This window comes from Nestor notabilis, unplaced genomic scaffold (assembly GCF_000696875.1).
Source record: "Nestor notabilis isolate BGI_N333 unplaced genomic scaffold, ASM69687v1 scaffold32942, whole genome shotgun sequence".
Taxonomy (NCBI): Eukaryota; Metazoa; Chordata; class Aves; order Psittaciformes; family Psittacidae; genus Nestor; species Nestor notabilis.
The window spans coordinates 866-17693 of NW_009919301.1; the positions used below are offsets into that span (position 1 = coordinate 866).

Below are 16828 nucleotides of genomic sequence, written 5' to 3' on the forward strand. Positions count from 1 at the left end.
AGTGAGGCTGGACATGAAAGAGACCTTGCTACAAGAGCCTGCTGGCTTTTGGTTTTCTCTTTCAGCTTCTGTATGGTCACTGTTTTATTAAAGAAGTTTCTTCTGTACAAACCCTGGAAGATAAATATGAGGTATAGTGCTCTAATGGCTGTGTTGTGGTGAACAGCTGGGCATGGCAGAGGGTAAGGTGCTACCAGAGCAGAACCAGCCAGGGCAGGACCGGGTTTTCTGCCTTGATGATGTTGGTTACAGCTGCCCATGGACTGAAGGGCCCAAGGAAGAAATTGAAAGAAAACACATCTGTTTATGAGACCTGGACGATGCGAGAAGTGTTAGATTTCAATCAAAAAAGGCAGCTGAGCCAAACTGGTACGCTTGAAGCAGAACGTGTGGATCTAGGATAGTCCTGTCTGATGCCACCTAGATTTCAACACACAGCAAGTGATCAGTGCTGTGGATCAGTGGGAAACTTCTGGACGAAGAGTGGGTACCAGTAAGGCTTTGCTATGCTTAACTTCCATACACTCCATGCATGACCCTCTGCCTCACTGGCCAGCTGGTCTGGTTTTCCATAGTTCTTATTGCAAATAACAAGTATCACAATTCATCCAGCACATTGCATTTGTACAAAGATTTAGAGAATGAAATCCTCACCTTGTTAAACCTGAAGAAAAAATTTCTGTTGACTGCAGCAGAGCAGTGACCTCATCTCTGTATCCACTTGGATTTCTACAAACTGCTGTTTCTTTTCCCTCCAAGATCATGTACTTCAGTAAGTAGGATGTGGCGATTATTAAACAAAAGCACTTGCTTCTTATCCTCTGCAGGACTGCACAAATCACCATCCTTGTCACTGGGGCATCAGGGAAGTGTGGACATCCCACTGGGTACCCACAGTGCCTGCAGGTTCTCCTGCATCCCGAAGGAAAGTGGGCTGGGTGCCCAAAATCAACTGCTGGTCCCTGACATGGGGACCGGAGGATGGGGACACACAGACGCCAGGCTTCCACACTGAAGAGGCTGCAGGGCGGGCAGGGAGAAGCGCTGTCACCTTGGAGGGTTCAGGCTCTTGTAGGGATGTCGTACCTCCAAGTGATGAGGGAAAACTGCAGATGTGTTTGGCCTTGCAGCCCCAGCTCATGCCATGGCTGGCCCTGTGGTCTCTGCTGTGCTTGTGCAGCCTCACTGGGTGTTTCCACTGCATGAGCTGGGACACAGATGCTCCCAGCATGTGCACAGCAGCATCACTGGAGTCACGGTGCTAAATACACTGATGCCGGGAGCTGTGGCACATGCTCCTGCTCACAGTGCTGCCACCCTCCCAACCAGCTGATTAACCTCAAACTCACAGGGGCCTCCCTGATTACCAAGTTAGTTTGTGCAGCACAGTTATACAAGAACATTCAGACATGACCACCACCTAGAGGCTAGAGCACTAAATGAAGCTAGAAAGATTCATAGTCAAGATGGACCAAAAAGGGGGTTGGAAATAATTCATGAGCCCAAATTGAGCAGCAGTGGCAGGTGGGTATCTGGACCACCTTCAGCTGCATTCCTCAGTTGTGGTTGCTGAGAAGCCAGGGTCCAGCAGCAGCACAGGGCTCGGCAGGGACACACACAGCAGTCTGTGGTACCTCGGTTACCTCCACGCTGGAGTCACCGCTGTGTGTCTGTCCCCACCAGCAGCCAGGGCCATGTGCACTTCGACAGTGGTCAAGTTTTCCTCCTTTTGAGGAGGACCTAAGGTGTGCACAATCCTGTGTCCCGTTACCTCCAGCTCCGATTGGAGGTGATGGGGAAGGGCAGAGCCAGGTCCTCTCCCGGCCTCCCATGGTTTGCTGCTTGGCTTGTCCTGCACTGGGGATGTGTCTTTGTGTTCCACAGCCCCATTGGGTCATCTTCCAAGAATTTGTCTAATTGCTTTCTAAACCACTACGATTTTGGGGATCCATTTGGGCAATGAGTTCTGCGGCTTAATTACACATTGTGTGAAATATGTTCGTTTTGCATCTGCCACTTGGTAATTTCATTTGGTGCCTCTTTGTTTGCTTTGTCTTCCAACACAAGAGCCATCGACCCCTATTCACTTTCTCCGTGCCACTGCATGGGTTTATACATCTCCCTCCTCCTTTTTTCCCCCTGTCTGCCAATTCTTTGCAAGACAAAAAGGGTAATTTATTTAATTGTTGGTGATATAATGTGCTAAAACTCTCCTTTTCCCTCCAACAGTTAATTACACTTGTTAATGATTTTAATTACTCCCAGGGTAATGCTCCAGGTACAGTGAAGACCCCACTGGGCTACGCAGGCATAAACAGAGTGGAAAAGTCAGCGTTTACTCCAAAAATCTGCATTGATGCACCCGGTCTATAACAGTCCTGGTGGTGAAACCAGAGCAGGAAAAGCTTGGCCTAGATCTGCACATTTCTGTTTGCAGCACAGAAAGATTTAAAGGAGGTGGCCTTAGGGGATGGCCAATCATGCAGGGTCTCCCTTGGACAGGTCTGTCGAGACTTGGAGAGGTGACTCCAGCCTTTTCCTCCTTAGCAGAGACGAGGCTTTCCATGAGAAACAGAACCATGACTTGGCAATGTAGCTGTGGCCAGCACCTCTGCAGAGGTAGTTACGGTCATACAAAGGAAGAAATCAAACAAACTTTCATCCCAGCTGGGAATGAGGGTCAGTCCTGGGCTCAGCAAGAACCCATCTCTAGCTACAAGACGTGTGCCATGGGGAGGAGCAGCCCTGTATCAGTAAAACAGAAAAAGATCATTTGTGGTCTTGCAGAGCAGCATCTGCCAGAACCCTTGTAGCCAGGATGAAATCCGAGCGGTGCCGCAATCTAAACCTTCTCTTGCAGTTTCTTTTATCTTACCGGGGGAAAAACAAACAGAAGAGAACCAGAAAGCTTTGTGGCCGAGATGCCTCACATCTGGTTTTAGCTCCAAGAAATGTACTTCCACCCCCTCCCCGAATTGTTAATGTTAAACAAACAAAACCCTGGCCATTTTTCTGGGGTTTGGCTCTCGAATAACTTACAAGCAGCTCTGACTGTGAATTCCAGGCTTGCGCTACTCTTCATCCCTAATGAAAGCAACACACTTCGCTTGGCTGGGAGACATTTCCCAATGGTAAACCAGAGAGCCAGGCCCCATGATGGGCACCCACTGCTGGGGATGCCAGCGCAGGGAGGAAGAAGAGGTCCTGACCACTCAGTTTTTAGGTTTAAATGCAGCATTTTTGCCTGTTATTTATGCTTCTCTCCCCCTGCTTCTTTTAAGAACGTCTGGAAATGTTTAACATGTGTCCAATTGTATTAACATGCCTTTGAGGGCTTTATAGTGTCAGTTTGATTTCCACTCTTTTAGAAACAGAGCTTTCTAATTTATGATTTAATTCCTTTTATATCACATAAGCACCTACTCCATTTCACCACTTTCAGGTGTTACGTCAGCCTGAAGTTCACGCTAACACATCTGGACATCGCTTATATAGAATCACAGAATGGTTTGGGTTGGAAAGAACCTTAAGATCATCTAGTTCCAACCCCCTGCCATGGGCAGGGATGTCTCACCCTGGACCGTGTTGCCTGAGGCATGTTTCCCTTTGACACATTTCAAGCAATTCCCTCGCTGGTGCCACAGGAGGAAAGCAGTGTTGCATTCCTCTGCAATCCTCGCTCCTCGCTGTCCTCCTCCAGCAGCGTTGGCTCAGCCAGGGCGGATGAAGGCTGTGGGAGCAGCACACTGGTTCTCTCCCCATCCCCTCCTTGAGCCCAATCCTAACCACACTGCTTCAAAAGCAGGGGTATGGCCAAACGAGACACCACTGACTGCTGTCACCCGGCTCCGTGCGCACTGGTGACCAGCTCCTGCCTCTCTGGGGCACTGGGATGGTCGCTGGCCGGATGCCACGCTGACATTGTTCTCTCCAAAGGAGAGGCTCTTGGAGAGCCAGGCAGCGGCAAGGCCCAGGGGCTGTTCTCAGCTCTCTGGAGCCTGCCCAGAGCATCAGGTTTCAGAGCAGGGGCTCCCACGCCAGCTCCATGGGGAAGGAACATCACCACTGGGACAATTAGAAAGAAGAGCCATCCGCTCCTATTCAGGGGATTCAATTTTCTTTCTACTTCATCAGATTAACACCAGTGTAACTCCATTAACTACCAGGGAGTTGCTCTTGATCTGAACATCAGACCTGCCAGATTTTTTGGCTCTTGCATGCTGTCACTTCAGCCAAAGGAGCAGAGGTGGATACAGGATGTGCCTAAAAACCTGCCTTGTATGTGGTACAGGGGGATTGGGTTCTTTTTATCTTTCCCCCATTTACCCTTTTGTTTTAATCCCAAGTACCTACCTGCGACTTTCCTTTTCTGCCATGCTTGTTCTCTACCATTGCTGCCCCAGTACATTGCTGATGGTGAACACCAGGAAAGAATCTAGAGCCACTTCCTTTTATTTCAGACCTCACTTTCCAAGATGGTGATCTGTGTTTTTCGAAGCCTTTCATTGTTCTGACTGAACAATAAGCAAATGCTTGCCCAAGTTCTGTTGAGGATCCAGTAAGAACATGCATTATTGCAAGGAATGGGAAATCTCAGCACTTTCTCTTAAACTTCAAAGGCATCTGAAGTTCCCTTATCCCCATGCTGAGCTAGGATCCTGCACCAAAAGTTACACTGTGAGCTGTATTAATGCACCAAGCCTGGCAAGAATGACAAAACAAAAATCCTAGTAAAGAGCCTTACTTGCCCAATGATTGCTACTAAATAGTCATTATGAGGAACCTCCTCAGCAGTAAGATGAGTCTGAAACATTAACACGACCCCCTCAGTGTTGCACTACAATGGGGTCGTTGTTCACTGTCAGCTCACTGTACTGACGTTGACACTATAGCTGTACGCTGTTGGTGTTCCTATGTGACAGGGTAACGTGGCCCCAGGCACTGACTGAATCCCACCAGAACCACTCTGCTCTCCTCACAGAATGGTTTGGGTTGGGAGGGACATTAAAGACCATCTAGTTCCAACTCTCTGCTCTTGACACCGTGGCATCTCCTGGGCCTGGCTCTGGTCACTCAGGTGCCCAGCACTGGGATGCACTGCAGACTGCACTTGCCTCGGGTTTTCTCTGCATGTAAGGTGTGAGGATTTGCAGGGTTCCCAGGTAACAGCATCAGAAGTGCTCACGGTCTGCTTGTTAAACAGCGTGCAAGGTTTTCAAACTACTTCAAAAGGGGTATCTAAAACATTATAACCAGCAGTATTGCCTCCTTGCACCAGGTTTCACTGTAAAATCCAAGCCAACAGTTGCACCCATGTCTTGTCCGATAACCCATGAGCTACACAGGCATCTCACTATGGCAAGTTCTTGCCAACCTCATCATAAATCTCTCCCCCTCAGCTAAAAACATCATTATGTCCCCTCAGAACCATCACTAGCTGTAGACTCATGAATCTCTTCACCACATCACATCTGCTAAGGTCCTAACTGTTATGATTAATAACAATAATCAAGCTCCCGCAGTGATTTTGCCTCCCAACCTTTCATAAACAGCACTGGAATGGGCAGACGTGTCCCACCCACACCCAGGGCACTGCTGTGTGGCACCCAAGGATCGTGGGGAAAGTGGCTTTCCCCCATACTCCAACTGAATCTGAAAGTGGGTGCACCCAGCTGACTGGTCAGTGGAAAAGCTTTCTCCTGTCAAAACCTCTGCTTTTGGGACAATCATAAGCTAAGCAAAGCTCACAAGCGGATGTGGAGCTTGCCTTTGATTTGGTGTCTAGACATCAGGACCAACAGATGAGGAGGATTTGGCACAAGGCAGGCAATCTATTCAGTTGTGCAACTCGCTCAATACCCCGTGGCTCAAAAAGTTACAAATTTGAGCGAGGAGGTTTGTCTGAAAAGTTAAGCAATTTTCTGTACTTATTTGAAACAGGAGTCTGATTATAACAATAGTTATAGAATTAAGAACAACTCTCGCCTTGGCACCAGAAGAGGAAGAAATAAACAAAACCAAACACTCAATTGTATGTTTTGGTGTAACAACCTCGGGATGAAAATGGAGAAACATGCCTTGACATACAGAACGATCTCAATTAGCGTATGAAGGGCTGGTGATACCTTGGCATATAGATGAGCCCTCTGCTAAGAAGAAAGTATCATCCATATTCATAGTGTCTGCTGTTATTTAAATCACAATCCTTGAAGTCCTTGGTGATTAAAGCTAAAGTGAAACGGTTCAGTGGTGCTAAGACCTGGAGAAGGAGCTCATCTTACTTGCAGACCTGGACCTGCTACTTCAAGCCCTTTTAGAGAAACCACTGGCGGCAGAGGGATGCATGAGTATAAAACATTTCATTCCAATGTGCATTTTCTCCCCGAGGCAGTACAGGCCCATTGGTATTTCTCATCAGCTTCAAGCAGCATCCAGTCAGACCCTAAAAATGATTGTACCATGTATGCAGAGCACACTGCTGGGCTTGTGATTGTTCACTGCTCAAAAGCAGGCTAAATCCAGTAAATAGTTTTTAGATGTGAAAGTGTCAGGATTTAGATGTGAAAGTGTCAGGATTTGAACTATTGGATCATCTTCTAATGGGGACATTCCGAATCGCCCTGGTTTTACCCACCCATCTCACCATGCTTCCACCAGGGAAGGGATTCCAGCTACTTCTCTCCATCAGCTTTCACTGCAGAAGAGACCAGAGCATGCCTGAAAGTCACTGCAGCTAAGGAATACCCTGCAAAGGAAAAGGCTCCTAAATACTCTCTCACTTTCACTGCTGAGGGAGCTCTGGCCCAGTTAACCCTGGTGTGTTTAGAGCAGTTCTACCAAATGAAGGTGTTGCAGGAGGAATAAAAATCCCTGGTGCTTTAGGCCTTGAAAATTAAATCCACATTAAAGATCATCCAGTAGCTGATGCCCTGGGGTACTGATCCTGAAACACACATTTAATACAGGATGCTATGTGTTGAAATGCCTCAGTTTTGGATAGCAGATAAAAATATGCAAGCTCTTCGTATTTCCTATTTCTGGGCTGTGAAACAATTTAATGTGAAAGATAAGGTTTCTGCATTGCAGACATTTTTCTTCTTATGAAATATATAATGTATTTGGTCATCAGTGTGAAAAGACTTTACATAAAATGAGGCTTTAAGAGGAATATTTCAAGCGTCTTTGATAAAGTTGCATAGAATAGCCGTAGCAACAAAAATGAGACAAGGTAAAACCAACAGTAATGCCTCACTTAACTACCTGCCAGCCTAGCTGTCATTTCCCACAGTAATAAAGCTTGCACTGGTGGAAAGCACTTCTGTACACACCTTATCATGCTAGAAGCTATGTGAGTCTAAGAAAGCATTTTGTGAGTAATATATGGGTAAAGACGAAAACTATAAACAGCAGTTATGAAAGCATGGATGTTAACCATGACTATGAACATTCCTCCACCAACAGAAAACTATCCTGTACCAGTAAGGGTTTGATGTAAACGTGGTAGTCTCCAAGTTTGTGCAGTATTTCTAAGGGGGAAGAAGCCCCCTCAAATCACACCAATTAACAGGCACATAAAAGAAAAGCAGATGATGCCCTTCAGAGTTTACAGGAATGTCTGTACTGCTCAAGGTGTGCTGGGCCACACCAAGCACCCCAATGTGGCTTGAGCAAGTAGTACTGGAGTTCACAAGCTCAGCCTCCACCTGGAAGCACTGGCTCTGGTTCCCAACTGGTGTAACCTGGCACATCTCCTCTGCCATTGCCTGTTCCCATGCCAGCTCCTGAGAGGAGCCACTTCCACAGCTGAGGAAAAGAGGGGCTCCAGCCCCAGTTGTGCTGTGGCCCAAAGCGCTCTGGCTGCACAGGTCCCCTCAGCCCTAAGCCCTGTACTACTGCAGCACTTGTGGAATTTGGCAGCATTCCAGCAGTACATTTGCAGCACAAGCAACAAACCACAATCAGCTTTTGAGGAGTCTTTTTTATTAAGATAAATCCAGCAAAATTCCTAACAGTGGGTACATACAACCAACCTGCCCTTTTAAAAGAAATGTTTGTATTTCATTTAAAAACATGATTACACTTTTATTTATTTTCTTTTTTTTTTTTTTTTCAAAACTGACAAAATAAAATTACATTTGGGAAACAACAGATTTCCAGCTCTTAGGTTTTTTCTTTTTTTTTTCATGAAAATAGCTCACCTTCTTTATAAAAGCAACCCACAGAACCACTGGAATGTTTAACACGGTTATTTGTTTTGAGACCTCCCCACTTTAAGAAACCATACAACACATACAAGGGGAAAATTAAAATCTGGAGTCTGTAAGCATGACTTACTTACACAAAAAGGGACACACTGACAGAAGTCAAAAGCTACCACCACTTATTCTTTCCATGTACCATACAAACTATTACAATCACAAAATTTAAAAACAATGATTTTTTTGTTTTGTTTTGTTTGTTAGGGATTTAATTCCCAAGTAACCGAGATGAAGATGTTCCATAATTAAATTCATGCTAAAAAAACCTGCATTTATAAAATAGTTGATAAAAATATTCCTCTCTGTTAACAATACAGCATGGAGGTACGGATACCAAATGATGGAGATATAGGGCAGGGTTAACATTACTCGGACTTGGCTTCCTTATCATCAGATGCTTCAGCAGCTGGTGCCTATAAAAGTGTTTGGGAAGAATAGAAATATTATTGGTAATGCTTATCGGATTCCATTCTAACAAGCATCAAAGAGACTAGTTTGTTAGCACAGACATGGACAACATCTTGTGTAGACAGACAAGAACACACAGCTACTACAGAAAATATCAACACAACAACATGTTGGCTGAGAAATCTAAAAATTAACACTTAGATGAGTATTCATTAATATCTGAGTTAATTTTGGAATGTTAAGTGCCTCCAAAGAGGCAGAAGTTTAGAACCTATTTTAGCTTAGGATCAGCCACACACTAGGGCAGGTTCAAGTCCTCATCTCTGTAAGTCACAGGGAAGTAAGAATTCCATGTAAAACTATGATACTTGTCTACTGTCCAAACTTCAGGGAAACTGGTTCTCACCTGTTCTCTATAAAAATGTCTGCTGTTACTTCTTAAGTCAACATATCCAAACTGCAAAGATCCTGTCACAGATCCTTTGAAGTATATTAGTCCCATATTAATTTTTAGCAAAGAAGCTAAAAATAAGTTTAGTTTTAAAACTGAAAGAAGAAACAACCCATTGACTGGATAACGATACTCAACCCATGAACAGAGACAACTGTCAGTCAAAAGTAACAGAGAACACAACAGGCTAGTCTGTGCCTAGAGGGGCAAAGGGAGCCTGCAGCAAATGTTGCACTCCTTCTGCCAGCAAGAAATCTGCCAGGAAATGGCCATCAGGAGCTGACTGAAGCTTGTAGCTAGTCCTAGCCAATGGAACCTCTTAGGACTTGGGGGTGGTGATTGATGAGAAACTCGACATGAGCAGGCAGTGTGCGCTTGCAGCCCAGAAAGACAACCGTATCCTGGGCTGTATCAAAAGAAGCATGACCAGCAGGTCAGAGGAGGTGATCCTGCCCCTCTACTCTGCTCTTGTGAGACCTCACTTGGAGTATTGTGTCCAGTTCTGGTGTCCTCAACATAAAAAGGACATGGAGCTGCTGGAGCAAGTCCAGAGGAGGGCCATGAGGATGATAAGAGGACTGGAGCACCTCCCATATGAAGACAGGCTGAGAAAGTTCGGGCTGTTCAGCCTGGAGAGAGAAGCTGCGTGGAGACCTCATAGCAGCCTTCCAATATCTGAAGGGGGCCTATAAGGATGCTGGGGAGGGACTCTTCATTAGGGACTGTAGTGGAAGGACAAGGGGTGATGGCTTTAAACTTAAACAGGGGAAGTTTAGGTTAGATATAAGGAAGAAGTTCTTCACAGTGAGGGTGGTGAGGCACTGGAACAGGTTGCCCAAGGAAGTTGTGAATGCTCCAACCCTGGAGGTGTTCAAGGCCAGGCTGGACAAAGCCTTGGGCAACATAGTTTAGTGTGTGGTGTCCCTGCTCACGGCAGGGGGGTTGGAACTAGATGATCTTAAGGTCCTTTCCAACCCTAACTGTTCTATGATTCTATGATAAGAAAGAGGCTTGCAGATCAAGAGACGAGACCGAGTTCGTTTTGCAGAGTTCTTGTTGAATTGTTCTGAGGCAAAGAATTGTTTTAAAGAATTGTGTAAAACTTAAAACCAGATTTCTGGCACAATACCAACCTGTGCTGAGCAAAAGAGGCAATCCAGCAGTCCAGAGAGGCTATGCATAGTCAGCTCAGGGTTAGACAGTAATCTTACTCAGCTCTATTGTTCCCCAAATATTCTGCACTGCCGATAGTGCCAACCACAAGAGAGGCACTACAACAGCACAGACCACCTGTGGAAGGGCTCTAGCATACAGCAGGACTGAGTTTGAAGGAAATGCTATTCTTTCAGGCTCTCCCTGGGAGACGCCCTGTGCAGATACTGCAGCTTGTCTGTCTGTACAGGACTGCAGTGAAACACACCACCTTCTGACAGGGAGGCCCAGCCACTAGCTTCTGCAGCTCTATTACCAATACATCTGTGCTTAGTCCTATGTTTACTGTAGCTAAAATACCTCATTAGTTTTGGTATCTCCGTTTTCAGAGTGGTTTTCTTCTTTAGCATCCTCTTGTTTAGTTTCATCTTTGCCTTTGGCTCCTTTTTTCCCTTTTGTTGCTGCCTTTTTGTCCTCCTTTTTATCATTTGCTGCCTTTTCTTTCTGTTAAGAAAACAGACCGTGATACAGTTAACGCTACTTTCCACCATGTGCATCTGCATGAGCACCTTCTCAGCTCCAAAACACTCTTCACAACCCCCTTCTGCTCACTGAACTTCCTATTGACAAAGACGAGATCAAAGTTCCTAAGGAGAAGTGCTTTCCTTCTGTTCTGTCCTGACTGTGCTACTTGGAAGTACGTAATATAAAAGCAGCCATGGATGGGGTTAAAAGAATTCCTATTTTAAATAGGCATTCAATTAAATTAGCTAAAAAATGTTGAACTGGCCTGTATTTCTGCTGTGCTGCTGAAAGGCATACCACAGAACAAAAAGAATATGTACAACTAGTGGAAATACCAGAATACTTCAGATGTGCTATTAATGCCTATTTAGAAAACTGTAACAAAGCTGTAGTCAAAGGACTTTCCCCCTTCCCTGCCAGAAATATTCCTTACTATAATAAACCATTTGTGTGATCGACAAGTTGGGAGCTCAACAGCATCACTTCAGTAACAAGAACTTTGCATTTATTATCTAAGTGCGGATTCTTGAACATGGATCAGGCTAAATCAAAGCAAAACTTGATGCTACAACTTTGGTAGCAACAGTTTTCTATATGGCAAGGTCAGATCCCAACTCCAGTGCAGTAACAAGCACAACTCTCATTAGTTTCACTTCCAAGGATCTGCCTCTTGCTGCCAGTAAGTAACTGCACTAAGCAAACCAGCTTAGTTCCTCACTTGATTAACCTAGTTCCAGCGAAGGAACCATAAATATCTGCAAAATTACTGCTTGCAGGGAAGTGAAGATAACAGATTACTGAATATATATAGATCTACTCAGAAGATGGAGTTGCCTCTGTGACTAGAAGTTACAAAAAGTATACTTTCTTATTTCAACACCTTGCTTATTAGTGTACAAAATTAATTTATATTACAAATTAGCTGCTTGTTAAAAGTTGAACTCAGGTACGGAGTGTAGTAAGGGGCAGTCACCTAATTCTTCCATGACACTGGTGATTAAAAATTCACCAAAATTAACACCAAATCCTACAATATTACAGCAAATTTAAGATGGGAGGTTAGCAGCACTCAAATGGGTGGGGGTCTCTTTCCAGTCTAACCTCCTGCTCCCCAGGCTGACCTTGCTGAGGGATTTCAGACCACCTAGAAAACTCTACTGCAATACAGTGTTGGGAGACCCCTTCTCCCAGGGCCTCATGCCCACTCCCAACAGGTCTCTCCTCATCCCTGGGGACTGTCTTATCAGCGATATGGAGTGAATCTTTCTGAGAGAAGGAAGTGTCACCAGAGGAGGAAAGAAAAGACCATGCCTCCACTCACTCCTTTTCCCCTCCATTGGCTGAACAGTCCTCTGGTATTAAAGACAGGCTGGAAAAAACAGAACTATCACAATAATATCAGCACCCATGTATTCTGGTACTGTTTAGCAGTAAGATTTAAAACTGCAATACTACTGTGGTGCTGGTTTGCTCTCTGTCACTTGAACAGACCTCATTAGACCTTTAAAGCACAAAAAAAAGGAGCCCACTGTGAAGGATTCCTCCAGCAGCACCAGTATGCTCCATGCTCAAGAGCACAACTGTGTTAGTCACTTGCTCTTCCAATGTAAGCCATAAAGGTTTTTTAAAGGCTTAGGGCTGTTTGAAGAAGGTCATCTTTTCCCTCACCCCATCAAAATAAGACGACAAAGTGTTAACAGAGCTAAAACTATAATTCTCTGTAGCCTGTTCTTTGCTAGTAAAGCCCCTTTTAAGAAAGCATTTGAGGAGAATCCACAGAAACTGGCTTCCATGGCTGGACTGACTAGGGAGAAAGTGTCTGGCAGCACACAGCTGTGAGTGAGGATCCCAGGATCTCTGCTCTGTTCTGCAAGATCTGAGGTTTCTGGGGACTTGCTAACAGTTACTCTGTAAGGCATCAAGTCCCCTTCCACAACTGAGTCCAGGAAAAAAAAACAACAAGAAAACAATGTTATTTTTTCAATTTCTGAGCTCCTACCACCCTTTCAGCTAGTTCTGAGCTAATACTGTTGAATTAATTTTTCTATACAGATGGCAATATCAATTCAGTAATAAGGTCACGTTTTACAAAGTGACAAAACTTTTTTTCCCAGCTCTATGTTTTTCAATATGGCTGAGTTTAAAAGGTGGAATCTTTTCTGACACACAAAACATTTAAAGAACTTGAAGGTTGTAAAGTAAAGCACTTGGAGGAAACAAGAATTAAAATGCCTGCACAATTCTTACTACATAACCTTTTACACAGATATTGATCCAGCATTAGGAGCAGTAGAGAGCCAAAAATACAGCTCAACTATACTGACCTCAAACCAGCATGAGAGCCAATGCTTTCCAAGTCCAATGGGGGTTCACTGTGCAGGGCAATGACCAAGGCAGCACTCCCAACAGAACTAAACTGCCTATGAATGCCAAGTGAAACCGCGCCATACCGCTTGTGCGGTAAGGGACCAAACTAAGTTTTGAGAGTCACAGTCCTTAACTTCATAGAACCATAGAAAGGTTTGAGTTGGAAGAGACCTTAAGGATCATGTAGTTCCAACCCCCTGCCATGGGCAGGGACACGTTCCACTAGAGCAGGTTGCTCCAAGCCCCTGTGTCCAACCTGCCCTTGAACACTGCCAGGGATGGGGCAGCCACAGCTTCTCTGGGCACCCTGTGCCAGCGCCTCAGCACCCTCACAGGGAAAAGCTTCTTCCTAACGTCTAATCTAAATCTTCCCTCTTTCAGTCTAAAGCCATTAACCCTTGTTCTACCACTACTGTCTCTTACAAAATGAGTTCTGAATGCTTATTTTCACAACTTTTAAGATTCAGTTTATGCAGCTTCTGTGTATAAACCCTGAGATGCTGCCATAAAAATAAAATTTCAAAAAATTATAAAAAAGAAAATACCAACAACGTGCATTATGTGCAACTGCACTGACCTCTGCACAGGTCACCAGCAGAGGCTGAGGACTTTCAGATCCCCAAGCCAGCTCTCTGCCACTTGGGCTGGAAAGGCAACCACCCATAGTTGGCTCTCTTCCTCCCAAGGGAGCAGCCACTAGAGGGAGATGCAATCCAGTGCGTGACAGCCACAGGAAAGCAGGGCAGCAGAGTTCCTGGATTGCCCTGCTCTCTGGAATGGGATCTACATGTCCAGCTGCACCACAGAGATGCCAATGTGAAAAACTTCCTTTACACAGCACTGCAGTTACAGAGCTGAGACGTGGGGTCCCCAAAGCTACAAGCGGGGTTCTCCGCCTTGTCCATGTCTCATGACATCTCTGCTGCTCAGTATAGAAGGACTTGGAGGTAGAATAATCTTCATCACCTGGAAGCCTTCTGTGCCATATGCAATTGCAAGGGCTTTTAAATGTACAGAGCAAAGCTCCTGGTCCACAACCCATCAACCCCTCCTGTAACTACAGCATCTCCTGCACCTGTGCTTCATCCACATGATCCCCTGAAACCACAATGGAAAATGTACGATGGGAACAGGCTAAAAAGAACACTAAAGTGGGGCTTGGGAGATTGTGTTTTGGGGTCAGATTGTTTGGTTTTTGTTTGTTTATTTTTTTCCCAGCTGCAAAATCCTCATACAGTCTGAATATTGACAGATAGACCTAAAAAAAGCACTGCAAGCTGTGACCGCTGGGGAAGTTTGGCAGAAAGGGGGTATAAAGAAATACCTCATGGATTGCACAACTGTCCCCTTTTAAATTTCAAACTGTTCTTCCAAAGCAAAAAAGAGCTTTAAATAGTTTCTTTTTTAACTATACTGTCAGATATGCCAATATTTTTGACATTTCCAAATATATCCAGCTTAAGAAAACGGGCACGTAGAACTTTATCTCCAGTGATTAAAATCTGATAAACTGATAACTAGCTGAAAAACGTGCCTTTCAATGAAAACATGGTAAGAAACTGTAATTAAAAACATGATTTTGAATGCTTTCTCTAACTGACTCTCTGATCTCTGTTCAAAGCATCATTTTCTCAACAATACATTATATGAAACTTCAGAATGGCCTTGCCAGGCAAGCAGTAAAGCCTCATCACAACTGAATTAAAGTCTGTTCAGTTTACCCCATTCCTTCCCTAGGAACTGGATAAAATTATCCTTACACCTTCCACGTTCTTTTAACTCACATAATTAAATCTTGCATCTTTAAAGAAAATGATGAAGAAACAAAACGGTTAGTTGTGGATGATTTTTCTACCTCTATAAACACTTTGAGAAAGAAAAGTACAACTTCAGTTAAGAGAGATCTTGAACACTTACCTTAGGTGCTGCCTTTTTGGGCTTTGGCTCCGGTTTAGGCGGAGCAGGTTTCTGCACAAAACGTACACAAGAAACAGTCAGACAAATGCTATCAATGTTTTAGCAGTATGTTGGTAACTTCTCAAAACTATTCAAGAAAGTAGTTTAGAGCTGGCTGCTTCCTTCTGCATTATAAAGGAAAAAACATGAGAGACAGATCAGTGTGTTTTTTATCCAAACCCGTGTCTCCTCATCTCTGTTATGGCAATCATGGTACAGATGCGGATAGTAGTAGTAAGTGGATCATTACTGTGTCTGGGTGTTACTGTCTGCTACGAAGGCAAGCATGTATCAAAAATAAAAGGTATTAACACTTGGACATAATTCTATGTATGAATGCACATCTTAGCTTACACTAAAATTAAGTACTTCCTCTTTTAAATAGCAACTGTTTCCACTTGGCATTTCCAAAATGGCTTAAAAAAGGGCTGAGTGCACTGAGTGCCTGTAGAAAAGGATGCCAAGAGCCTGTTTAAGGCTGAACCCACATGACAGATTTACACCCTCTGGGTCTCAGTCTACCCAACAGTTGGGCCCGTAAAGTCATTGGGCAGATTACAAGTATAAGAAGAGAGGAGGTAATTTGTGGAGCTATGAGCAGGTATTTGCATGGAGACCTACAGAGAAAAAATGCATCTTGACACATGTCTAAAGTAAACCTGTAAGGTGTTGATACTCAAAGACTAGAAACAGAGAACAGGAATTTTTACTTTTCAATACTGCAATACTCTAACCACGCCTTTCACAATATTGGTGGGGAAAAAATGAAAGTTTCTCTATAACTGTCCCCTAGAACTTAGCATCCTATGTGATGTAATACGAAAAGAGTAAATAAAGATACTTACAGCGGATAGTCTAGCTGATCTTCTCTTTGGCTGTGTAAAGAAACATGTGTCACTCAAATTCAGCAAGCATATACAGCAGTGCTTTCTCAGAACTGCAACCCAGAATAACATGGCACAGACACTACACCACGAAGGCCCATACAAATTCTAGAACTTATTAAATTACGGCCGTTATGGTGATGACTTCCCCAAAGCACAGCTTTGTTCAATAGTTTTCACTCCTTGCTACCGCCCTTTTACCCCACTGTGAGTGATAAAGTTCCTTTACTTGCAGGAGCGGTATCATGAAGGCTCTTGTCACTAAGCCGTTGACTAAAGGGGACATGTTGCCACAGGACCCAATGGCCTCAGCCCAGCGGAGCCACTGGCTCCAGTGGGGATACCCAGAGCCCACCTCAGGTGACAGGCCAATGGATGGGCACAGGCACCCCATCCCCAGGGGCTGCAGAGCCTGCAGAAGGTACGGGGGACCTCAATTTATTTGGAGCACTACCCAAGTTCTTGGGGACTAGCACGGAAGAAGCAGCTCCTACCTCCTCCTTTGCCTCGCCTTCAGCTGGAGCCTGCAAGGAAAGCAAGAGACTGAGGTGAGAAGGTGTCGCCATCCCCTGTGGCCAACTCCCTCACAGCCCTGAGGGGAGCCCAGGGGTGAGCAGGGAACCCCCAGTGCCACGCTGCAGACATGAACCGCACCGCCTGGCTCCCTTCCCTGCTCCTGCGGGGCGAGGAGGTCAGTATCAGGCGAAGGAGATCGATGGCGGCTCCCCACCTCTCGCACTACAACTCCCACAATGCCTCGGGGCCGCCGAGCTCACGTCATCGCGCCGAGGCGTCGCCGCGTTTAAAAAGTTCCCGCCAAATTACCT

General features: G+C 44.9%; 1 protein-coding gene across 1 annotated transcript; it reads right to left on the reverse strand.

The window, feature by feature from the left end:
- Positions 1 to 7961: 7961 nt before the first annotated feature.
- On the reverse strand, positions 7962 to 16782 carry LOC104401397. The gene is made up of 6 exons (XM_010010167.1): positions 16778 to 16782; positions 16496 to 16525; positions 15963 to 15992; positions 15079 to 15129; positions 10630 to 10773; positions 7962 to 8671 (listed from the first exon to the last, which is right to left on the reverse strand). Exons 1-6 carry the CDS (start codon positions 16780 to 16782, stop codon positions 8515 to 8517), a joined length of 417 nt encoding a protein of 138 aa, XP_010008469.1. The 3' UTR covers positions 7962 to 8514.
- Positions 16783 to 16828: the final 46 nt, after the last annotated feature.